Source organism: Mesoplodon densirostris, chromosome 4, assembly GCF_025265405.1.
Source record: "Mesoplodon densirostris isolate mMesDen1 chromosome 4, mMesDen1 primary haplotype, whole genome shotgun sequence".
Taxonomy (NCBI): domain Eukaryota; kingdom Metazoa; phylum Chordata; class Mammalia; order Artiodactyla; family Ziphiidae; genus Mesoplodon; species Mesoplodon densirostris.
The window spans coordinates 144,115,378-144,141,660 of NC_082664.1; the positions used below are offsets into that span (position 1 = coordinate 144,115,378).

A 26,283-nucleotide genomic window follows, 5' to 3' on the forward strand; every position below is an offset into this window, starting at 1 on the left:
GCAAAAGGCCATCTGCTGGCCAGCACCAGGGTTCCCTCTTGTTCAGCCCTGCTGCAGACTGGTTGGGTACCAGCCTATCTCCATGGGCTTTGAGCAAGGTGAATGTTTAGCATTAGCCATATGGAAACTTGCACTGAGGGAGGGCCACAAGAAAGTCTCCTGATGGACTTCCCTGGTGGTGCAGTGGTTAAGAATCCGCCTGCAAACACAGGGGACACAGGTTTGAACCCTGGTCCGGGAAGATCCTACATGCCGTGGAACAACTAAGCCCATGCGCCACAACTACTGAGCCTGTGCTCTAGAGCCTGCAAGCCACAACTACTGAGCCCGTGAGCCACAACTACTGAACCCCACGTGCCTAGAGCCCATGCCCTGCAACAAGGGAAGCCACCACAATGAGAAGCCCAGGCACCGCAATGAAAGAGTAGTAGCCCCCACTCTCTGCAACTAGAGAAAGCCCGCCTGCAGCAAAGAAGACCCAACTCAGCCAAAAATAAATAAATTAATTAATTTTTTAAAAAAAGTCTCCTGATGCCCACAGAACCTGGCAGACCCCAAGACTTCTCAGGACCCCACTCTACTGAGGCATCTGTGAGGTGCAGAGGGATCCCAGGACTTGTACTACCACGAAGTACAGAGCTGTGACTATTCCTCCTTAGCTTGAAAATTTAGAGGGACTTGGGGACATCTGAAGCCCTGAGAACAAATTTTGAAAACATTCTTTCCCAAAGGCTAGAGAGAAATAGGACTGTAGCCTTACAACTTTCCTCCTCAGCTTTGCAGACCTGCCATCACTGATCACGTGTCCTTGGGCTAATCACTTTCTTTCAATTCTTATTCTTCCTTATTCTTTCAATTGCCTTGCCAGGATAATACCGATAATAGCTACTGTGCAGCATTGTCTTAAGGTTTAGCATGTGTCTGAAAAAGTGTTTGGCATATAATAAGCACTCTATTAATGGTTCCTATATATGACCTGCTTCTTCAAATATAAAGAGTTCTTGGCAGGCTCCTCCATCTTCTGATTAATTTTTCAGGGTACTAGGTCAGTCTACACCAGGGATCTGAAGCTATGGATCAGATCCACAGGCCAAATCCAGTCTGTTACCTGTTTTTTTTTTTTTTTTTGCGGTATGCGGGCCTCTCACTGTCGTGGCCTCCCCCGTTGCAGAGCACAGGCTCCGGACGCGCAGGCTCCGGACGCACAGGCTCAGCGGCCATGGCTCACGGGCCCAGCCGCTCCGCGGCATATGGGATCCTCCCAGACCGGGGCACGAACCCGTATCCCCTGCATCGGCAGGCGGACTCTCAACCACTTGCGCCACCAGGGAGGCCCTGTTACCTGTTTTTGTAAATAAAGTTTTATTGTAACACAGCCAGACCAATTTATTTACAAAGTGTCTACAACAGCCGACATGAGTGATTACCTCAGAAACCAGCAAGGCCTAAAATACTTACTATCCGGCTGCTTAATGAAAAAGGTTGCCAATTTCTAATTACACTGAAGTTTCTCAAACATTAATGAGCATCACAATCACCCAGGGTGTTTTTTAAGAATACCGATTCCCAGGGCCTACAGCCAGAGCACTGGATTCAGGAGATGTGGCCCAGGAACCTGCATTTTAATCAGCCCCCACCACCATCAATGATTCTGATGCAAGTGGCCCAAGGACACATTGGAAGGAATCCTGGTCTGTGCAATCAGCAATGCTAAGTGACACCAGAGCCCCGGTTGTCCCCATGAAGGGGCAGATGGAGCCTAGGTGGGGAGAAAGTCAGCACTCTGCATCTAGTAAGGAGGTGCATGCAGCCTGTGCCCCCTTTCCCCAGCAGCTGCCTGCTTTGTTTTAAAGTTCAATGCAGAAAACTTGGAAGACAAAGAAAACAAAAGTCACAAAGGATGAAATAAAAAAAGCTTCCATAATCCAACTATCCAAGGATAACTACCATTTATATTCTGACCTATCAGTCTATATGATCCCAGTATTTTTCCCAGGTATATATATGAAAATATTTTCTCTTTATTTTACAACAAAAATGAATGGGCAACTGTTTGCAGTCTTTACTCACTGGAAAATACATTAATATTTCGATAAACTGAAAGCATTTCCTCTAAGATCAGGAATAAGACAAGGATGTCCACTCTTACCACTATTATTCAACATAGTTTTCGAAGTCCCAGCCACAGCAGAGAAGAAAAAGAAATAAAAGGAATCCAAATAGGAAAAGAAGAAGTAAAACTGTCACTGTTTGCAGATGCCATGATACTATACATAGAAAATCCTAAAGATGCCACCAGAAAACTACTAGAGCTAACCAATAAATTTGGTAAAGTTGCAGGATACAAAATTAATACACAGAAATCTCTTGCATTCCTATACACTAACAATGAAAGATCAGAAAGAGAAATTAAGGAAACAATCCCATTCACCATTGCAACAAAAAGAATAAAATACCTAGGAATAAACCTACCTAAGGAGGCAAAAGACCTGTACTCAGAAACCTATAAGACACTGATGAAAGAAACCAAAGATGACACAAACAGATGGAGAGATATACCATGTTCTTGGACTGAAAGAATCAATACTGTGAAAGTGACTACACTACCCAAAGCAATCTAAAGATTCAATGCAATCACTATCAAATTACCAATGGCATTTTTCACAGAATTAGAACAAAAAACTTTATCATTTGTATGGAAACACAAAAGACCCCGAATAGCCAAAGCAGTCTTGAGAAAGAAAAACGGAGCTGGAAGAATCAGGCTCCCTGACTTCAGACTATACTACAAAGCTACAGTCATCAAGACAACATGGTACTGGCACAAAAACAGAAAATAGATCAAGGAACAGGATAGAAAGCCCAGAGATAAACCCACGCACCTACGGTCACCTAATCTGTGACAAAGGAGGCAAGAATATACAATAGAGAAAAGACAGTCTCTTCAACAAGTGGTGCTGGGAAAACTGGACAGCTACATGTAAAATAATGAAATTAGAACACTCCCTAACACCATACACAAAAATAAACTCAAAATGGAGTAAAGACCTAAATGTAAGACCAGACACTATAAAACTCTTAGAGGCAAACATAGGAAGAACGCTCTTGGACATAAATCACAGCAAGATGTTTTCTGACCCTCCTGCAAGGTAATAAAAATAAAAACAAAAATAAACAAATGGGACCTAATTAAACTTAAAAGCTTTTGCACAGCAAAGAAAGCCATAAACGAGACGAAAAGATAACCCTCAGAATGGGAGAAAATATTTGCAAACAAAGCAACTGACAAGGGATTAATCTCCAAAATATACAAACAGCTCATGCAGCTCAGTATCAAAAAAACATAAAACCCAGTCAAAAAGTAGGCAGAAGCCCTAAATAGACATTTCTCCAAAGAAGACATACAGATGGCCAAGAGGCACATGAAAACATGCTTAACATCACTAATTATTAGAGAAATGCAGATCAAAACTGCAATGAGGTATCACCTCACACCAGTCAGAATGGCCATCATGAAAAAAATCTACAAACAATAAATGCTGGAGAGAGTGTGGAGGAAAGGAAACCCTCCTACACTGTTGGTGGGAATGTAAATTGATACAGCCACTATGGAGAACACTATGGACGTTCCTTAAAAAACTAAAAATAGAACTACCATGTGACCCAGCAATCCCACGACTGGGTGTATACCCTGAGAAAACCATGATTCAAAAAGACACATGCAGAGCTTCCCTGGTGGCACAGTGGTTGAGAGTCCGCCTGCCGATGCAGGGGACACGAGTTTGTGCCCTGGTCCGGGAAGATCCCACATGCCGTGGAGCGGCTGGGCCCGTGAGCCATGGCCGCTGAGCCTGTGCGTCTGGAGCCTGTGCTCCGCAAGGGGAGAGGCCACAACAGTGAGAGGCCCGCGTAACAAAAAAAAAAAAAAAAAAAAAAAAAAAAAGACACATGCACCCCAGTGTTCACTGCAGCACTATTTATAATAGCCACCTGGAAGCAACCTAAATGTTCATCAACAGATGATTGGATAAAGATGATGTGGTACATATATACAATGGAATATTACTCAGCCATAAAAAGGAACAAAATTGGGTCATTTGTAGAAACGTGGATGGACCTGGAGTCTGTCATACAGAGTGAAGTAAGTCAGAAAGAGAAAAACAAATATCGTGTATTAACGCATATATGTGGAATCTAGAAAAATGGTAGAGGTGAACCTATTTGCAGGACAGGAATAAAGACACAGACATAGAGAACGAATGTGTGGACACAGTGGGGAGGGAAGAGGGGGTGGAATGAATTGGGAGATTGGTATTAACAATCCCATGTGTAAAATAGATAGCTAGTGGAAACCTGCTGTATAGCTCAGGGAGCTCAGCTCAGTGCTCTGTGGTGACCTCTATGGGTGGGATGGGGCAGGTGGGAGGGAGGTCCAAGAGGGAGGGGATATATGTATACGTATAGCTGATTCACTTTGTTGTAAAGCAGAAACTAACACAACATTGTGAAGCAACCATACCCCTATTTAAAAATATGTACACATATGAACACTTTCACGTGTCAATAAATATTGCTCTCAAATATCACTCTTGATATTCAACTGTTAAAAAAAGAATGCAGTAAATACATACATGTATGAAATCATCACACTGTACACCTTAAACTTACACATTGTTGTGTATCAAATATATCTCAATAAAGCTGGAAAAAAGAAAAAAAGAATGCAGTAGATCTCTATGAACTAATATGAAATAATCTCAAAGATAGTTACCAAAAATAATGTGGTCCAGAACAATGTGAATACAAGCTGGCATTTGTATAAAGGCAACGGGAAACATCTCTCCTTGTATAGCACTGACTATCTCGGCAAGGATACACAGAACCTCTAAATAGTTATTATCTCAGAAGCAGGAAATTAGGCAGATTGAGAGTAACTTTTACTCCATTATCTTTTACATTTTTGGGCTCTCTTACTATTTGCAGGTATATCCTTACAGAAATATTAAAAACTTGCTTTTAAAAACTGTCATTTCTTTTTCTTTCTTTTTTTTTTTTTTTTTTCATTTTTTGGCTGGGCGACATGTGGTATCTGGGTTCCCCGACCAGGGATGGAACCCACGCACCCTGCATGGGAAGCGCAGGGTCTTAACTACTGGACTGTCAGGGAAGTCTCCAAAAATGGTCATTTTTAATGTCTTCATTGAAATTACATCATTTGTATGAACCACAGTGTGCTCAACTAACCATTTATTATATTTAAGTAATTCTTAGTTGATCGAGTTCACTGTTTAAGTCACAGTGGGATGAACACCCACACACATCAATATGGGCAGCCGTTGGTGATCACTACCTGAGGTTAAATTCTCAGAAGTGGAGTTTCTGGGACATGGGCTTCCTCTGATTTTAGCCTTTTAATAAAATTTGCCAAACCACTTTCCAGAAAGGCAGGCTCTGTCCACACACTTAGCAACAGCAAACGTGAATGTCCATTTCCCCTTTTGCTCGGATGTCCCCTCATTTCTGACAGTGCTTCTCTTTAGAAGACCTCCAGCTCCAAGTACAGCCCAATCAGGCTGGTGTGTCCCCCAGACGTCCCCCACCTCCAGCCCCACAAAGCAAGCCCAGGCAGTGGCTGGGACGATTGGAGCCATTTCCGCACATCATGGCCAATAACAGTACTCAAATCCTGCCTGCTTTTCTTAAAGACTAAGCCAACAATGGGGGTGCCCCCTGGCACCCCTCCACTGGCCCAAGGCCAACCCACTGAACTCAATTGATTTGGAAGGATTCACTTGGAAAGGTAGTTCCTGGAACTACCTGGGCACCCTCCTCGGGGCTTCATGTCAGACCTGCTGGCAGACAGACCGACGCTGGCATTCTTCTCCCCAACCTGGGAACAGGTGTGCATCGCTGTTACAGCACAGAGGCCCCTCTGAACTCAAGATCCCCGTCAGGTAGGGAGGCTCGGCATTTCTGGGACTGCTAAGGAAACCGTTCCAGTCTTTGGCCCACTATGCAGTTCTTATTCCACAGTCAATTGGGAGGGCAGGGCAGGGGTCCAATGTAAATACCGCTGGAGCGGCAGGACTGAGGAGGACAAAATTCCAGCCACCAAGAGCAGTGCCTCTGAGGCTAGCAGGTGCCCTGGGCCACCACTGACTTAACCCACTAGGCTTCCTCCACCAAACAACATGCCCTGGTCCACTTCAGGGCCTGCCAGCCCAAGCTGCTCCCATTTCCTGTAGCTCCCAACATTACCTCCAAGATCAGCTATGGGAGGAAGAGGAAACAGGATGTGGAAGTTTCTAGAGGAGAGGAATGCCTGCCCAGGCACACAAGGGACTCTGGGCTGGGAATGTTGCCTGCCCACTGACTGCTGGCCTCCCTGGGGCTCTGCCTCCAGCCCTTGTGTTGATGGACCTCACGCTTGTGCTAAGATCAACAGAGGCAGCGGGCCTTACAAGTGCCCTTGTGTGGAAGGAGGTGGCAGTTCGGTATGAACCAACGAAGCCACTGCAGAACTGCCTTAGGAGAGACGCAAGGCTTATGTACCCAAAGAGGGTAGAACTAAAATTGCCTTAGAAGTCGTGGTTCTATTTTGTAATCATATAGTCATATTATTCCAACTAGCAGACTTGGAGGTTGAGGCCGGCTGATTTTGCTAATGATGCACAGGAAGAAATGGAAGACAGAGATGTTACCTAAGTCCCCAGGTCACAGGCCTGAGGTTTTCACTTCGTCCTTTGTTCCCTGAACTGTGGGCCCCAGAGCAGTATCCTCTGGAAACTGGTTAGAAACACTGACTCTCAGCCCTTCTCCAGAATCTGCATTTTCATAAGATCCCCAGCATCCCCCAGGATTCAGTGCAGTGGTTCCTAAACTTTAGTGAGCATCAAAAATCTCCCCCACTTCACCCCAGGTCTGACCCAGTGGGTGGGGAGTGATCCCAGGCATCTACACATTTCACACGGTCCCAAGGTGACCAGATACACTGGTCTGCAGACTGCATACATGACCTGGGCAACTAATTAAATGCGCAGCTGCATCTTGGCCTTACACCGCTGGTTCTCAACTTGGCTGCACAAGTGAAATCACCCGAGGTGTTGAGAAAAGCATGCCCATGCCTGAGTTTCACCTCTAGAATCGGATTTAATCAGTCTGGGGTGCCGCCTGGGCTGAGGGAGTCATACAATTTGACCAAGTGATTGGAATGTGCAGTGAAGATTGGGAACCATTGATTCAGAGTGACCTCATTTAAAACCTGGTTTTCTTACTCACCAGCCACATGACATGGGGCAATTGAACCACTCTGAGCAGCTTTATTGCCTTTACAATGTGGAGAACAGCCACTCATCAGGACTAAACATTATAAGGTATATTAGACCTTATATGTCTACGTGTGCTTATATGTGTCTGGCACACAGTAGGTACTCAATAAATGCCCAATGCCCCCTATTCTCTTTCCTTGCTATGATTAGAAGTGAAAAATCAGCTGATACTCTTATCTTTACCCCAAATCCCAGCTCCTCTCTGAACAGGAAGCATAGAAATATCGGTTTCCCTCCTCACCATACAGGAAAAAAATGAAGGTGCTAGGGCTTGAAACCATGTTGGAATGTGTCCTCAGGGAGCAGAGCTGGCTTCACGGGCCTGACCCTGACTCCATGCTCAGAAGAGCCCCACGATCGGGGTATAAGTCTCTGCTGTAGCTGTCCTGCAATTCTAGTGCTTTTGGAAGATTTTGCACTGGGTCCCATAAATTAGGTAGCCGGGCCTGTCAGGAATGAAGCTGGTTTGGAGACCAGTGCAAGGATGCCAGCAAATCCCTCTCTGGCTTGTGGCAGCAGAATTAATACAAGAGAAAAGAATAAAGGGGTGTGCACCAGAGTGACTTGGTGAATCTCTCTCTAAACTAAACATACAGGGGTATCAGGGAAGGGAGGAAGAGAGGGTGTCACTAACCCTCTAAGAGAAAGAGCCAGGAAGAGACCAACCGGAAGCTCTTCTCTTTCCTCTGGGTGCTCTGGGGCCGGAGGCGGTGGCAGACACCACTGGTGGCTGAGCCCCAGCTGGATGCAGGCTCCCCTTTCTCCTCCTGCAGCACACTCCTTCCCCACCCCATCCAGCTCATCCCCCACGATGGATGCACAGCACAAAGGGCAACGGGGTGGGGAGGAGCCGGGGCCAGGGATTTGCAGCAGTTTGCTTGTTTGACGTTGTTTTCAGTGTGTGGTTTTTCTTCCCGAGTCCAAAATCGTGTTTCCCCATCAGCAGTTGTTTTGGTCTCTGCTTTGCTGCCTGTGGTTCCGAGGGCTGCTCTTTGGACATCCTAACGCCTCTGCAGAGTTCAGGGGAGAATGGGCTGTGTGAACCCAGGGCTCGGGCGCTGCAGCCATGTGGAAGCTTCTCATTAACCAAAGCCCATGGTCCTTCCTCCTCTGGGCAAGTGAAAGCCCCCAGGACCCACAGGAGAAGATACAGAGATGGAAAGAATGTGCCATAAGAAGACAGGAGATTCTGTTGGGGCTGTTTCTGCAACTTGACTGTGCAGGGGTGCAAACCACATCGGGCCAAGAACATTGCAAGAAAGTCAAGACCAGCAGCCGCTTCCCCTCTTAGTTTTCCATCCTGGTGCCAGGATACAGTCAGATTTCTGGGTCAGTGAGGAAGTGTGTCACCAGGACTTTGGATAAATAATAAAATACTAAAGTTTGTGAATTGTTTAAGAATAAAAATTAGTATGGATTTGATTTTATTCCTAGTTTTAAAAATGCTAACTCCTATGCAGATATATTTTTCTTATGTGTGAAGCTACGGCAAGGGCCAGCATTTGTCCAAAAGCCTGGTTACACCTGCAGGAGTGTATAAGGCATGTGACTGGTAGTCTTCTGTCACATGTAAAGTGGGGGACGAGAGTCTGAGAACTTCTAACCTGAGGTATCAAAGGGCTGTTAACCCTGTGGGAACCGTTGCAATGGCATGAATTAGTAAGAACTGCCTGTTGCCAAAATCAAATGAATCAGAGGCAATGGCTTTGGCTATGGAGCCAGCATATTGGCCATCTTTGGCCTTGCTGTACAGGCGGTAGGGGACTGCCAGGAACAGCCCGCGAGCAGGTAGCCACAGAGGAGGAACATTTTTTATCAGACTCTATTTCCAGGCATTTCTCTTCAAATAGAAGAGTCAGTGTTGGAGAACAGCTGGTTCCCTGGTGCCCTGAGAGAGAGGAACGGAGCAGGGCAGCCTTAACACAACCACCGGTGACAGTGCGGGAACTTCCAGGACCATTCACTGCACACCTGCAAAGATCCCACAAAGACAGAGCAGCAAAGGCATGCCAGAAAAATGCACACTGCCTTCCAGCTTTCTCAACCCTCTGGGCACTGCATTCTAGAACTCTGTCACCAAGTGGGGTGCGACTGCATCTGCAACCAGAAATTTGAAATGAAGCCCAAAGCAGAAGAAGAGAGGCAGAAGACTCCTGGCTTTGATTACTTTATGTCCTGCCTGTGGATTGGCCACAAACCTAACCTATTTTATTTAGACCTGAACGAATGCTAGGAGTGTTCCTTGGGCTTGGAGGGTCTCTCAAGGAGTCTGAAAAGAGGGAAGGGGCATGGAAACTTTTGTTAGGAGAATCCAAGGGCCTGAGGATAACAGCAGTCTCAAAATTATGTTCAAAGAGGCATCTTCCACCAGGAATCCCAAGCCCAGGGTCATTGCCAAGGCCAGGGGTAAGCTTCCTCACTTGCGTACCTCAATTCAGAGGAGGAAACAGAAAAGGAAGTCAAGAAAGAGAAACAAGCAAGAAGGAAAAATAGACTTATTTCAGGAAGTCAGGAAACCCAAGTCCTCCACTCAGTTTCACTTCTGCCTTGCTCTTGACTTCTGACGCCCCATTAAATCAAGGCCAGATAAGTGTATTTCTCAGGGCAAAAAAAGCTGCCTTATCAGTGGCACTAATGGTGACCTCACCCAGGGTCAAGGTCACCTTTCAGTAGTCTCAGAACTCTCTATTTCTACCCCACACTCATTGTATCAATTCCCTGGCTCTGTGCTCACGGCTATAGATACGGGGACCCTCTAACCCAACTGAAGAAGAAATGCCAGTTAGAGCATCAAACATTGGGAGGCCAGGATCCCAGCCCTACCTCCATCCAGCTGGAAGAAACCCTTCTCAGTCCAATGTTCCAAGGTTAGGAGAGCGGGCAGAAATGACTCCTTCCCAAGTCTAATCATTCCCGTTAACCTAGCAGTTAAACCAGAGGGATCACAGGGCCATTCAACGCAGGCAGCCACCCCCAAGAGCTTTTGGCAGCAGCCAATCAGTCTCTCCAAATCTGACTCTGACAATCCACTTGGAGAGAAGTTACCATCTGTTTATGGGGAAAAAAATGTTAATAACCCCCAATCATAATCAAATAGGCAACCACTTTAAGTACCTATTAGCTGATGCTAATTCACAATGGGACAGTCCTGGAGTGCCCATCCACAGGCCCATCAGAGGCACCAGCACACGTCGAACCATTAGGATGGAAGGCAAGCAGATGAAGCACTTAAGGTATTACCGGAAGCCCAACCAGCCTTTCTAGACTCCTGGCCTTCCCAGCCTTCTGGCTTCTGCTGCCTTGCCATGCGGTCCCCAACATGTCCAGAAAGAGACAAAGGAAGTCCTCTAAGCCTGGGAAGCAAGACTCCTCCATCAGCTCCCACCTTTTCCCAAGGCCAGGTGTGTCCCAGCTTGAGAAAAGAGGATTAATAAGAGACATGTTTGAAAGCCCCTTTGAAGCAGGACAGCATTCAAAGATAACTAGATAAAGTATTGGAAGAGCAGGGCTGATTTATTCACAATCCGCCTTCATTTCCCAGACCTTCCCAGGCTCTCTGCATACAGCATGCAGGTGGGAAAGCAGGCCAGCATTGCTCTAGCTAGCCGTGCATTTTGGCAGGCCATTTCATTTCTCTGGGCCTGCTTCCTTACCTGTACAATGGGGACATTAGCCTAATAAGTCTAAGGTCTGTTTCAACTCTAATAAACCATTATTCTGTTTCCTCTGTACAGTAAGAGGGAGTCAAGAAGTATGAAGTTCACTCCCACAGTATCTCTGATCTAGACATATATAAAGATGCTTAAGAGGTAGTCAGACAAGAGAGACCAAATAATGTATGCCCTTTTTACAGCCTGCAAAAACCCCACACGTTTGCTTCTTTCTCCATTAAACAATAATGAGAGTCACCTTATATGAAAACTATAGGACATGTTTAAGTACCTAAAGATACACTAGCATCTTCTACCTGGTTATTGTTCTAACAACCACGTGAAATAAACATGGCAGAGGCACTGTGGATGTTCATGGTGGGGCAGCCAAGACCAAGGAGTTAGGTCATTCTATCGATAGCTGCCACGAGAAGTGACTGAGAATGCGAGGTAGAACGTCCGTTCTAGAACCAACTCAGCTTAACGAGACTGAAAACCAGAGCAGGTCACCTCCTTTCTTGGGCTTCCTATGCCTCAGTTTCTCATCTCTAAATAATGACACTGCAGGGCCCGGCTAGATCATTGTCACGATCTTTCGATGTCTAATTTTAAAATATTATATGAGGATGAGCATGGAATAAATTCTAAGCCATGTCACTTCCAGGCCCAGGATGCACCAGCACAATATAATTAGTTAAGATACTGACATATTTTGATATATTTCTGTCCCTCCCAGTAAACAACCCCTGCCCTGAACCTCCCGACCACCCACCACTCAACCACCCTGTGATCCAGCATGATTATGAGTTAACACCTGGCGCAGCAGAGAGCCCCCGGGTGCCGGCTCCAGCAGGAGGGTAGCATGTGCTCTGACTGGTCAGTGCCCACACCACACCAAATACTTCAGGATCATCCTGCCACTCTAAAGCATGGGACTTCATCCACAGCCCAAAGAAAGCCCACTGGACACTCAGCCCCATTTTAGAACCTTTGTGATTATAAGAGAAGATGAGCTCGAATCCTAACCCCTCCACAGGGCAGAATCCTGACCTCTCCCCAGGCCGGAATTTCGATCAACAAGATGGCAGTTGATAACAGTAAAAAAGTGCCCGAGACAATGCATTTTCAGTTCATTTCTATAAACTCTGGTTAATACATTCAACTTCCACAAAATAGGTCCCCAGTGGAATTCCTATACGTACTAACATGGAGAGATCTCTAACACATGACAAGCAAATAAAGAAGATGCAGAAGGGTGCTTAGAGTATAAACACGTGTACAAATTAAAACATACACAAAGTAATGCATCTTGTAAATGTATTCACATATGTAGACATATATATGTGTATGTATATATGTATATCTTTCTTCACATCCTGTACCTATCTGTGACCACTCTTGGGAGTGTTACAGTCTTTAATCATGCTGTTTAAAACTCTCAGGACACGATCTCTCATCCACATACCATTTATTAATAAGGTCTATAAGAGACAAATATACTTTTGTTTTCTAGATGTCTATGAATAAATGCAATTGTGATTTGGAAAAAACAAACAAAACAAAACATATATATACATATACATAAGTAGAACTATAAAATTGAGCTGGTTACCAGACTTGGCCACTAGGTTTGCCATAGAGTAGAGGCAGTTGCTAACTTGGCAGTCTGCAGGGTATGGGGTCAGCTGGGAGAGAGCCATGGCGGGAAGGGAGGGTGTGCAGAGACAGCAGACAAGGAGAGACAGAGATACAGGGAGAGAGACAAAAACAAGTGGACTGATGGATGCACAGTGAACTCAAGCTAATGACTGCCTATGGAAATGGGAGCGGAAATGGGACCAGGGTGACAGTTAAAGCCATCTTAGTTTTATCAGTAATAGGAATAAAACATTAGATGCAACAGAAGACAAAACAGTAACAGCTGCTTATTCTAAGTGACAGGAATGAGTGTTTGTTATACTAATGTCCATATTTTTCTATATATTTTTTTATTTCTCAGAAAGAAGTTCATTTTAATAAGTCCTCCTCACCCATACACTGTGTTCCAGGCCCTCAGATGTGGAGGGTGGGAATTATTTATGAGTTTCCCAGATCATCCCGGCTCTACCTCCACTGCCCAGACATCTCAGATTTCCAAATGAGCCGTAACTAGCCCATTACTGATTAACAAGCTGTGCTTGTTTTCTGAGTAAAATTAAAGTCATTCATTTCTAAGTTCAGAAACAATTTGTCAAAGACTGTGCAGAGTTTCAGGCATACTCAGCTGAGTGACTGCGGGTTTCTGCAACAAGTCACTCCTGGTCTAACAGGACAGATGATGTGTGAGCAAGATAATGACAGTGCCCTAGGATTAGGGTAGAAGAAAAGCTTTTTTACTAAATATTGTGTGGGACAAAAGAGGGCATGATTAAGTCTTGGGAGGGCAGCCCTTCCTGGAAGGACAATGAAAGAAGCTTGGAAAGGCTTATACACAAAGAAAAGAAGAAAACTACAACCACAGGGACCCTTTTACATGTCAATTACACACAGATCTCAACACTCAGAGCAATGCAATGAGGGAGGTGGTATCATTCCATCATTTTGAAGTTGCCAGAATAGAGGCTGTGAGAAGTTAAGTAACTTTGCTGGAAACGAAGAGCAATTAAGTGGCATCACAGATTTTTAACTCAGATTTGAAAATTCAAAGCTGAGGAAGGGGTGGCTCTGAAGAGACAGAGGTTCGCCTGAGTCAGATTTGGGGGACTTCTGGTACCCGCAACTTTGCTCTTTTTTCTGGACTGGGAGGCCCACTACTAATAAAAGATTAAGGGTGTATGCAGCCTGGGGCATTTGCTGTTTCATCCTAAGATGAGAACTAAATATAATCAGGCATAACAAAGATCAGAAAGATGCAGGCTTAATTCTAAACAGGGTCAGCCTTGGATACAACATCTCATCCTGCCTCTCACTCTAGCCAAACTTCTTCAGGTCACCTGACTTTAAATTAAGGAATATTTCACTTCCAAACTTATGGACGTGTTCTTGTGGCCCAATCAGGGCCAATGAAGGCAGCTCAGTCCGGGAGAGGGGCGTGGGTGTTGGGAGAGGCTCCAAGGACAGCTGAGGGGAAAGCACCACCCTGGGTGCTGCCTAATCCATCCGACATGGGGACACGCTCTTCCAGAAAACAGATGACAATTAAGAGGAAAAATCTGCTCGTATGGTGGTGCCAGTCTTGTCGCAGGGTCTCAGCTGGTGGTGTGCCTCTCGAGGTGGAGAGCAATAATGCCCGTTCTTCCCTTTGGTCAAGGCCCTGTTGTTTTCTTAGGTGGAGGGAGGAAGATCTAGGAATGTTCCTCCCACAGTAGGAAAATTTTGCACAAGTACTAGTGCCAGGTCCTCAAAGCCAGGAGCCCAAGGATGATACTAAGACTGAAGGCTCAGAGCTTTCATGTTGGTCACTGATCTTCCAAACCTGTGAAGCCCTGTTTGGTCCATCGGGTACTGGTAGATAAAACCTCTCCAGCCAAAGTGGCTGACCGTGGTCTTCTCTTGTTTAAGTCATCTGGCTTCAGGCCAAACTTCTTATAGAGAAGTTTTATAATTTGCCTTTATGCGTATTTCTCTTGGTCAAAGTATTTCATATGCTTCAAGAAAACCTGGTTTGCTCTTCTGGGACTTGTTCAGCTTAACCAAGAGCAGAAAGAGGAAGGAGGCTTCTGGGAAGCCAGACAGTCCTCCCCCATGATTTCTGTCTTTCTAGTTCTCTATGGCTATCCCTTGCTAGATATCAGTGTTCTAAACTTGTAGGGTGGTCACAGACTCTTTTGACAATATAATAGAAGCTATGGATTAGTTCCTTCCCAACCCCGCCCCCTGCCACCATGTACAAACAGTTAAACATTTACATATAAGTTCAGGGGACCTCTATCCCTGTGAATCTCATTCATGCTTTCCCCTTCAATTCCTGAGCCCCCAGGTCAAGACCCCAACCACAGATACCAGTTCGTGTGCAGAAGTCATCGAAATTCATCTTTCTGGATCCCATAATCTCACCAGAAGACTCCAACCTGAATCCTAGCTCAGGAACCTGACGGCTTGTCAAACACTTCATACTCCCTTCCCACCCACCTCCTATTAACATCAGCCATAAATGGAAACCCCAGCTGGGAGTATATTTTGAAATTCAAGTTTCTGTTTAAGCACTGGTATCCAGCCTCCCTTGCACCATTTGGTCAGATCCATCCTGGGACCAGGCAGATGGATGCTAATTCACCATGTTAACCCCTTTTGTGCCAGTCCCCTTTTCCCAAGCCTTGGTGGAGAGCCATGTCTCACATCCCACCCCAGCTGTAATGGGGTTGAGTACTCTGTGTTGTGGAAACTGGCCAGCAGATTTAGCAGTCACGTTGCTCTTGGCATCCATTCTGGAACTCTGTGTAGAGCTACGTGCTGAGATACCATGCATGGGCAACCTTTCAATGCCACAGTCTACCATCCTACATTTAGTTCTGCTAATACCTTCTCATCACAACTCCAAGGACGGGTGCAGACAAGAGAAAAACCAAGTTACTCAAACAAAGAGTCCTTTTACCCACCAAAAATAAAAAGAAATGTAAGTCCTCTTCATTTGTTCTCAAATCCAACTTCTTTCCCAAATCATCCTCATTGTACCAGCCCATTGAAGCAATGTTTTTAGTCATTACAGAAAAACCAGGTGGTCCACAGTTTGGTCCTCACACCAATGCTGCCTTCAATCCATCATTACCAATAATAAACTTGTAGATGGGAGTCTCCACCAGGGCCGCTTAAGCCCACCACCCTGAAGCCCTCTCAGAGAGCAAAGAGATTAAAACAGCATCTTTGGATCAAAAGGAGCCATGTTTCCCCCATGAGACCCTCGCAAATGAAAATCCCACCTTACCCTTCATTCCAAATTTGGACCGTCGACCATACTTGTTGATCATGATAAAGAGAACCACCAACAGGACACAGGCAAAAGCAGCAAGTCCAACGGCTATGGATACCTATTGGAAGCCAAAAACAGACAGTCGAGCAGTTACAGAAAACCCGAGTATGAAGTAACACGCATGCTCAGAGAACATCCTATTACAGTAGCAACTGTAGCCCTCCCAGAACTTCAGTGAACTTCAGAACTTCTCAGACTGAGTAAAGTCTTGAGAAGATGTAAGTTATGAGACTCTAAGAACATCAAAAAATAAATTACCCAGATTGATTAGAGAAAGTTCTATGATTCAGTGTTCTGAGCCCTCTCATCTGGGGACCATCCTAAGAGATGCAGGAGGAAGCCCAGAGATGCTTCTGTCTGTTGTTCCGTTGTGGTTTTAATTAGCAAGCAAATCTTGCATCTTCACATTGACATTCTTTGCATAATATTCTTATCCAGGAGATTCTAAAAAGACCCCTTTCCTTTTCTCCCCAGAGAAACCTCAGGTTCTGAGAGCGTGGAGTGGGGGCACCTCCCACCCAAGAAGATGCCCTGGGCAACTCTGACTTTTGTAAAAGGCTGTACAGTTAGCAGCCCCTTCGAATCAGGCCCAGCTGGCTCCTAATGGAGTGGGAAGTTTCAAACTGTTCTCCTCCCGAGCCCTACGGCTTAAAGCAGATCCTCAAAGACTTCCTCAAACAATGAATTATTCTCATCAAACAAGGAAGGTTTTAACCACCTGAAAGGAGGTCATTCATCACGGCTTCTCTATGCCACATATGCTAGAGTTCCAAATAAGGCAGTATTGGGAAAAGTTAGCTACTAAAACAGAGGCCTGAAAAACTACTGCATCAGTAAACACCTTCCTCTTGACCAAGGAGTGACTCACCCCAAAAGTGTCTTCCTCTGGTTTATGGGTCACAGTGATAGGAGGGGTGGGGCTCACTTCGTAGACTGAAAACCAAACATAAATAGAGAAGAGTAGTTAGCTTCCTGGCCACGAGAGCCTCAGCCACGGTCCCTGCCTAACTCCCAAGCCCTCTTGCAAGTTCTTTCTGGAGAACAAGCCCTTGAAGCCAGACTCTTGACTGCCTGGCCTCCCCAGGCTTTGCAGGGGTCCCCAGAGATCGGATTCCCGTGTGGCTGCCTGGTGGGTACTGATGACTCAAAGACAGACTCCATAGGTATAAAGAACCTTTGCTCCCGTCCCCCAATCCCCATCCCAGACTAAATAATGTAACCTGGGCAATGTGGGCCATGAGCTATTGGATAAATAAGAGGGAAAAAACTGGTTTGGGATCACAGCCAGGGTCTGGATTCGGCCAATTTCGTGGGTAATGGTAGCTGTTGCTGACATTCAGCTCCTTTCTGCACCCCTTATCCTGTCCCAGGCTCTCCATGCCCTTCCTCGTTCCCTCTTCACTCCTCAGTGAGATCCAGGAGGCCTGTGGCCCCATAAAAAACCCACTATCCATTGCCCTACGGCAGATTTCAGAACACAATGGCAGCTTCAGTTGGCAGCAAGTTTATCTGACTAGGAAACATCTGCTCTTCCCAGCAAGGCCTGGATGGGAAGCCGAGCATCCACTAGTCCTCCTAGAATCAGCTCCTTGTCCAGAGAGAGTCCCAGTTCAAAATTCTCTGGAGGGACATCCTGTGAGATGACAAGTCCTCAAAGACCGAGGACAAACAAAGGAATCCAGGTTATATTTACATCTGTGCCAAACAACAAGGGGCGTTCTAAACAGGACTGTCTACTGTCTCAGGCCGAACAGGGAGCAGAAATGGCCTCAGCCGCCCCGTTCCTCTCCCACAGGGGACAAAAGGAAAAGGAATAAATACGTTTCCCCACAGACCATGAGCGAAACACCAAATCCTTTGAGGATCGTCTAGTCCTGGCCCCGAATCACTTATAGACTGAGCCTCAATAATCTCATTTGAGGACAGGCGAACCTATCAGGAGAACTTGTCAATCACAGCTCCACACGAGGTAGGTCCTGGCTCTTAAAGCAGGTGACAAACGCTAACATGTTTAAGGCTCCACATTCTCTCTGCAAGAACAACTGAGATGCTCAACAGGGGTCCACTGGGGCATGTGAACCCCACATCCTTCCTGACACCACCTCTGTTCATCTGGGTGGGAAGACCCACAACATGGTCAGACCCTAGAAAACTGTGGGGAAACTGAGGCAGAAAGTGACTGTCCAAGATGAGTGGGCTTGGAACTGCTCAAGTATTTCTACTCTCCTTTCACAGTTCACTCAGATGCTCTCAGTGGCCATGAGTCTGAGGATGCTGGTAGAATACAAAAGAGGGCTATTTGGACTCAGTAGTTACCAAAAGTATCAGAATAAATCACTTTCAAAGCAAAAGGTAAAAGAGACTTACAAGAGACAAAGTTATCCGTGCTCTCTGCAAAAAAGACAAAGAGATCATTAACAAACGTAATAAAAAACCAGAACAGTCGCACTCTGCCTTTCTCATAGCTATGATCTCTCCCACTCACCATGATCCCCTGTTGCCCTGGCAACTGAAAACTAAAATCCTTGACTCGTCACCCCTCCCCCACACTCTTTAGAAGGTGGTCTTCCAAACGGAGAAGGAATAAGAGCTAAAACTCCTGGTTTCAAGGGAGGTGGCCTGGTCCACCTGGAGACTAGAAACTATACTATGAGATGAGGAACTACATCCAGACTCATCATCTCACCCTCATTCCTCCCGCCCTCAAGTGCCCAGAGTGTTGGGAACGTTGGTGGTACATTAGCGCCAAGAAGAAATGCTGCAGGATGGGCTTCCATGCATCTTCCTGGAAAATGCCAGCTATGATCTCAAGACACAATTCCTCAGATCAATATGTAGAGTTTATTCTAGTAGGTCATTGAGACGTTCTTGGGAATCCCTCTAGAATCTGTCCACTCCCCAGATGAAAATGTGTTGTTTGGTCTTTGGCCTTTAGAAATGGCTCACCTAATAATGAAAGCCAATCATTGCTGGGCATTGATTATGAGCCAGGGGCTGTGCCAAATGCTTTATGTAATACATCAATCCTTATAACCACCCTAGGAGGTGGGTAGCATTATCCCCTTTCAACAGAAAAGGAAACAGACTTATAGAAATTAGGTAACTAATTGAATGTCACTCATCTAAGAAGGGATAGAGCTGGATTCAAATCCAAGTCTGGGCTCAGAACCAGTCTATCAGAGATTCTCAAACTTTAGCATGCCACAGAACCATCCAGGAGGTGAGCACTACCATTTTCCGGTAAAAAGAATGAGGGCTCCTTGGAGAAACGCATTAATTCCAGGGCTGGGGCAGAGAAAGTATAAGATGTGCTTGGAACACCTTGCAGTACTGGAAAGTAAGAAGGTGCTCAAGAATTACTGGGGGCATGAAGAAGGGACACAGGAGCCAGTATGAAGGGGTCTCCAATGGCCAAACTGGGGATGATTTGAGCAACAAAATATAATGACAATACAATGACAGTCATAGATTGTAATGAGCTGAATTATATCTGCCCAAAATTCATATGGTGAAGTCCTAACCCCCAATACCTTAGACTATGACTGTATTTAGAGATAGGGTCTTTAAGTGGTAATTAAGTTAAAATAAAGTCATTAAGGTGGGAACTAATCCAATATGACTGGTGTCCTTATAAGAGGACACTAAGACATAGACATACCCAGAGGGTAGACTATGTGAGGACACAGAGAGAAGACAACCATCTGTAAGCCAAGGAGAGAGGCCTCAGAAGGAACCAACCCTGCTGACACCTTGATCTCAGACTTCCAGCCTCCAGAACTGTGAGAAAATAAATTTCTATTGTTGAAGCCACTCAGTCTCTGACACTTTCTTATAGCAGCCCTAGAAAGTTAATACATGGATTATAATTCATAGAACAAAATAAATACCCATGAGTCCATACTGATATAGAGAAGTAATTTAATCAACAAATGAGGAAGAAAAGAAAGCTTTTCCTTACAATAAAATCCAATTAATAAATGTAGAGGAAAAGGATAGAAATAGAAAAATCACCATTGACAAATGGCACACTAATATTTGTTTCAGGCAAGAATCATCAATGAATGCTAAAACTAACGTGTGAAAGAATGATAAGAAACAAGATATTTACAAAGCTTCAAAATATTATGCTTATTAATCACAGAGGAGAAAAAAATAGTCACTCTGCAGTGGAGAAACCTAGCAGACACCATCCTGACCACTTAAGTGATAAAGTTAACATCACTGGTAATAAAATGTACAGACGTCGTGTACCCCGACACAACGTACTGAACAGGCACAGCATCACTTCTGCGGTGTTCCTGCCAAAAATGCCTAACTGGCATTCAATTGTGAGAAAACATCAGGCAAACCCAAATTGTGGGACAGTCTACAAAATAACTAGTGAGGATCCTTCAAAAGTGCACAGTGAGAGAGTGGCATGGACATATACACACTACCAAACGTAAAATAGATAGCTAGTGGGAAGCAGCCGCATAGCACAGGGAGATCAGCTCGGTGCTTTGTGACCACCTAGAGGGGTGGGATAGGGAGGGTGGGAGGGAGGGAGATGCAAGAGGGAGGGGATATGGGGACATATGTATAACTGATTCACTTTGTTATGAAGCAGAAACTCACACACCATTATAAAGCAATTATACTCCAATAAAGATGTAAAAAAAAATAAATTAAAAAAAAGTGCACAGATCGTGAAAGACAAAGAAAGCCTGAAGAACTGCCCCAGATTTAAAGGTAACATGGCAGCTAAATACAATGTATCAATATAATTCTGGATTGGATCTCAGAGAAGAAAAGGATAGCAGTGGGACAACTGATAAGATTTAGATAAAGTCTGTAGATTAGGTAATAGGGTTGTATCAACGTTACTCTCCTGGTTTTGATCACTGCCCTGTAGTCATGTAAGATGGTAACACTGGGGGAACCTGGGTGAACAGTATAAGGAAGCTTTTTTGGTACTATTTTGTAGCTCTTCTGGTAAATCTCAAACTATTTCAAAATGAAAAGTTAAAAATCTTTAAAAACTTTTTAAAGAAATATGGATTATTGGTCCTCACCCCAGAGTTTCTGACTCAGGAGGTCTGGGGGAGGTCTTGAGAATTTTGCATTTCAAACAAGTTTTCAGATGATGGGGATACTGCTGGTCCCTTTGAGAACCACTGCATTTTACTCCACTTCCTCCTGGCACAAGCCTACCACACCCTGAAAAATAAGAACTTATTCGTTCATTCATTCACTGTGGGTCTTCCATTTACCAGGCCCTTGGCTAGGCTTTCAGTCATTGTAGTCATAGCTCTATCAAGTATGCGCCAGCAAATATTCTTCCCTAACTACCCGTGGGGAAAATTGATGCTTTCTGTGAAGAAGTCCCTTAGAGAAAGCCTTATTCACAGTAAATTCAGTGCTAATAGGTTGCTTGCTCATCATCCACCTTGTGTTGTTTTGTGGGAGAGCAATACAGCTTTCTCCAGATTCCTGAATGTGCCCTTCAGGCCCGCCCCCCTCTTCTAAACTTCAGGTGACCAAACGGCTGATTTGGGAGGAGGATGGAGGCAAGGGGGCCCTAGCCTTGGCTTCAGAGCCTGAGAAAAGAGAGGTGCCAGATCAATTCCTAGTTAACACCAATTTGCATATTTCTCATAAGGCTCTCATTTATTAGAGAATATGCTCACGTCAGCCAAATGTTTTGGCCGAATCTGTAAACCCTGTAATCTCTCAATCAGCCTATGAATGCTTATCTCCTTTGCAAGAGCCTGGAAACATTTACACACCCAGGAAGCACACAAGCCTTGGAACAGCCAGACCTCCTGGGTTCTCTCTAACCTGTGGGAGGACTCAGAACTTCACCCTGGAAAAGGATGGTACCCAAGAGTGGTCCTCACCTCAGCCCGCACCAGCAGGCTGGGAGGACAACCGGACCAGTGTGCCAAGGCAGCATCTGAATCCCACCAGGAACTGGGCATGAAAGCAAGGCACGTGTGTCCTCCAGATCCCCAAAGCCTCAAGAAAAACCCAGTGGGAAAAGCCAGTGGGATCCAGAGAATGGAGAAGAGAGGCAGCAGCTTGCGTCCAGATAGAGAGAGATGCACAGAGACGTGATAAGGAGAAGAGATGCCCTGGCTTCAGGTGTGAGGAGGGAGGGGGCAGCTGCGCCAGGCGTCCACATGCTCTGCCCACCCAGCACAGAGGGCCACACGCTGCTGCCGCCTCCTTTCCCCCAGCACCGGCAGGTTGGGACCACATTCTAGTCTCAACAAGTTTTGGGGGGAAAGAAACCAGCCTTGGTGCGGCTATGGGCACTGGGGCAATGGTGTCCCCCATGGTTTGTACCCAGGGCCCTGATGGAATTCTGGTTTCTGCTGTCACAAGATCATGATGAAGAGACTTCCCAGTCGGGTAAAAAGAAATGAGAATTCAAGACTTATGGCAGCTCACTTATTCCTAAACGTTTTGTCAAGTGTTCTCAGATATTTGTTGCACATGTGCAGGCAAACACACACACACACACACACGCGCACACACACACACACACACACACCCCTTGGCAACATTCCTCCTTCTATCACATCATCATCTAAGGATCCCCAACTGGTGACCTTCCAGGTACCACCTCGACCCTAACGTGATCCCCAGCCTCCCCTGACACTCGGATCCCTGAACCCTCACGGTCCCCACTCTTAGGCCCAGATCCCTGGAACACCAGGGACTGGTTCCTACACCAAGGCTGAACTCCAGGCTGAACATTCTAGTGCTTCTTTGGAAATGAGGAAGGAAACACCAACATTTGTATAGCATGTGAAGTTTACAGAAAGCTTTTCCAGAACATTCTCATTTCAATATCCTGCTCTGAAAAAATCCTTCTGATGGAGGCCTCTGCATCTGCAGACGGCTCCACTGAATATATTCAATGCAATCAAAGCTCTCCCGTGGGTCCAGCCCATGAACAGTCAGGAAAGGAGACCCTCACCTTCAGATCTCTGTTTTTCCCTCAAAACAAGTCCCTTTTCAGTTGCCCTTGGGTGTTTTTTTTATATACAATAATAAAAACAAACAGTAATTCTGTGCTTACTCTGTGCCAAGCACTGTGGGAAATATTTTAGGTGGATTAATCCACTATGTGTGAATTAATCTTCACTACAATCTTTGAGGCAGAAGCAGGGGATTGAGTAATTTGCCTCAGATCACAGAGCTGATAAGCAATTGAATGAGAATCTGCATCTTGGCATTGTGACTCCATAACCACTACCCTAGTAAACTACCTGAAGGCTGTCTGTTAGAACTTACCAGCTTGATTAGAGAGTGACGACCAGATCTAGAACTCCTAAACTCAACTCTTAAACTCTCCACCTAGAATCCTAGTCGTAGCCCACAGCTATTGAACCTTCCCTCTGTCCGGACACAGAGCTAAACACTGGGTGGACATCCCTTCATTCATCCTCAGGGCAATTTAGGCGGGAGCTCTGGTTATCATTCCCATTTCACAGATGAAGAAACAGAGGCACCGAGCAGTGATCATCCTTCACCTCACGCCAACCATGTGCTAAGCCCCATTCTCGGAGCCAGTAGGGCCACGGATAGGATCATACCTCCATCTGTCTGATTTCAGAACCCTTGCTCTTAATGTCTATGTTTTGCTGCCTGGGAGCAAGAGGGGTTCAGATGACAAATACAATGTCCCCACACCACAGCAAGAGAAGAGCAGGAGTCCACCGAGAGCCTTTGTATCCAGGCTCAGCAGGTGCGAGGTTTACCGTCCACTCCCCTGGATAATTTACTCTCCTGACGCCTACATATTTTGTCTCTTGACATGACTGGCCCATCTTTTCCCTGTCACTGCTTTTCCATCATCCATTGATTCCTTTACAAACAAGCAAACCTTTGCACAGGATGGCCTGGCAGGGTGTAGATGGGTTTGAGGGACCCACTGCAGGTGAGCTATTTCCCTTCAAGTTCCTCTGTAACTTCACCCTCCCTCTGACCTCCTGGGTCCACCAAATGCCACGGCAGGAGATGGCAAATGAGGGAGTGTCTGAATTTTCGGGGGCAGGGGGTCTTGTTAAGATACAGACTGCCGGGCCCCACCCCACAGTTTCTGATTCAGTAGGTTTGGGTGGGGCTCCAGGATTTGAGTCCTAACACCTGCCCAGGTGATGCTGATGTTGCTGGTCTGGAGACCACTCTTTGAGAACCACTGGCCTGAGGAGAACTGAAAAGGTGACAGGCGTATCCAGAGGTGAAGAGGAGGGGCAGCTGTGTCTCTTGGGGACAGAGGAGGTGTCTGTATGGCTGGAAGGATGCAGAGAACTGCTTCCCTCCAAGGGGAGGGAGGACAAAGGAAAAGCCGTGGCCAGGACACCCTCTGTATGCAGAAGCCAGGGTGGCTCCCCCTCCCTCCCGAGCACTCCAGGGCTCCCTGCTCTCTCCAGGCCCCAGAAGCTTCCCTTTGGAAACAGAAGCATGACTCTGGCGAGGGCTTCACTCCTCGCCCATCGGGGAGTGTTGACTCTCCTCTTTAAAAACAGATTCCATTCTCTAATCACCAGATGGGCACAAGCAGGGCAAAGGGCCACTCCAGCCCTTTATGCCAACAAAGCCTAGCCTGACTTTGGCCCCGAAAAGCAAAGTATCTCTGCATCTAAAAGCTGCTGCTTCTGCAGTGCGAGCCAGGACTCTTCCAGCTCCCATGTGGCCCACAGTGGGAAGTGTCCTGAGGCCTCTTACTGGGCATACTGGGAATGATGTTGGAAATGTAGGACCATATGGGATGGCCAGGGTCTCAAACATCAGCACGTTCTCAGTCCTCTCCTGAGTGATGGCTCCACCATCCCCTGGCCCTCAGTGGCAAGAATTTAGCTTCCCAGGCAGCCTCATCTCTCCAGAGTTTCTCTCAAAGCCTCTAAAGTTTGAGTTTCCTTGCACTAAGATTAAAAAGGCCTCTTGGAACTGCTACCCTCTGATTATCTGTATGCTGTGAAATCACCTTCACAGAAGCAGATGCTGCACAGTGCTAGCCTTCCAATGCTCTGTGTGTGTGCGTGTGTGAGAGAGACAGAGAGATCGAGATCAGTCTTTACACTCCCCTTTATCTCATTAGAATCCTGGATTTCCAGGAATTGAAGGCCAAGAGGTCATCTAGCCTGTTCCCAGCAGACATCACCAAGGTCATCAAAGATACATGGCTTCACTGACAGAAACTTATCAGCTACCAAAACCACCCCCAAGAGATGCTGCAACCACTTTCACTAAACTCTTGGGAGTATTTTCTTCTCCTCTAACTTCAGGAAGGTATTTGAAATATTCTAGCCCAGACAAAGACAGACTCCCCTCCCAAATATTCAAACAAAGTTCTTTCATCATTTCAATGACCCCCTCCACTAGAATCAGCACCATCCAGGCTGACAGCATCAGGTACCCTCCACCCATCAGCTCACCACGGAGCTAGAGGAAAAGAGCCACAGACCTGGAAACCCAGCCAAGGCCTTATTACTACCCAGCAAGTGGAAAGATTCTGTTCACTTGCCTGTTACATGTGGGGTTGAACCAGATAGACACTGAAGCCCCTTGTAATGGAAGGTCATCAAACCATCATTAGGTGCCAAAGCCTGTGATATGTGCTTTGTCTACTTTAAGGTATTTAAAAGTCACGAGATTCTTATTGGAGAAGTACAATCATGCCCATTTCACAGATGAGGGTATTGAGGCAACGATCATGCCCAGAGTCCCCCAGCAAAAAAAAAGAACTGGGTCCAGATTCTCCACCATTCTTATCCACCTCTCAAGTCCCCACTTTCTCTACCGTAACACCATATGCCCTTATATGTACAGCTGTGTATTTCTGAGGGGGTCTTGGTTTTCACTGTGACTGCTATTGGAAATGAGAGACTTCATCTAGTTTACACAAAATTCTGGTGATGGCTGAATATGTTCCAGTGTGTGTTTGGTTGTCGTTGATGATGGTATTTGTGTTGATGCTGCTTCTCCTCTCAAGCCCCCACTCCCCGTCCCCCTGAGCTCCTGGAGGGGATCAGTCACCCCAGAGCAGCCCTGCCCTCACCTGGAAAGGGCTCCTTGAGGAAGTGGCCATTGATGGTCTGGTTGGCTGTGCCCAGGGGGTTCTTGGCGATGAGGGTATAGTTGCCGTTGTTGTAGTGGGTGGGCTTGTTGAAGAGCAGGCAGCCCTCGGAGACCTCGCCCTCCTGGTAGTACTCCACGTGGATGATCTTGGACTCACGCAGCGGCTGCCCGTTGTGCAGCCAGTGCAGTGTGGGCGGCGGGTTGCCACGCACCACGAACTCGATGCAATGTTCCAGGCGCAGCTCAGGCTCCTCCAGGCTCACCACGCGCGGGGGGTCTGCCGGGGAAA

At 46.1% G+C, this 26,283-nt stretch overlaps 1 protein-coding gene across 7 annotated transcripts in view; it reads right to left on the reverse strand.

Moving 5' to 3' along the window:
- NTRK3 (neurotrophic receptor tyrosine kinase 3) overlaps nucleotides 1–26,283 on the reverse strand; it is a 372,061-nt gene that overhangs the window by 219,761 nt on the left and 126,017 nt on the right. For 5 of the 7 annotated variants that reach the window (XM_060095306.1, XM_060095305.1, XM_060095304.1 and 2 more), the window contains exons 8-11: nucleotides 25,975–26,271; nucleotides 18,294–18,317; nucleotides 16,795–16,859; nucleotides 15,882–15,984 (exon numbers count right to left, since the gene is read on the reverse strand). In XM_060095306.1, the coding sequence (XP_059951289.1) occupies nucleotides 15,882–15,984; nucleotides 16,795–16,859; nucleotides 18,294–18,317; nucleotides 25,975–26,271 (489 nt within the window). The remainder of the gene's footprint in view (nucleotides 1–15,881; nucleotides 15,985–16,794; nucleotides 16,860–18,293; nucleotides 18,318–25,974; nucleotides 26,272–26,283) is intronic. The other 2 variants (XM_060095307.1, XM_060095309.1) reach the window with 1 other exon arrangement.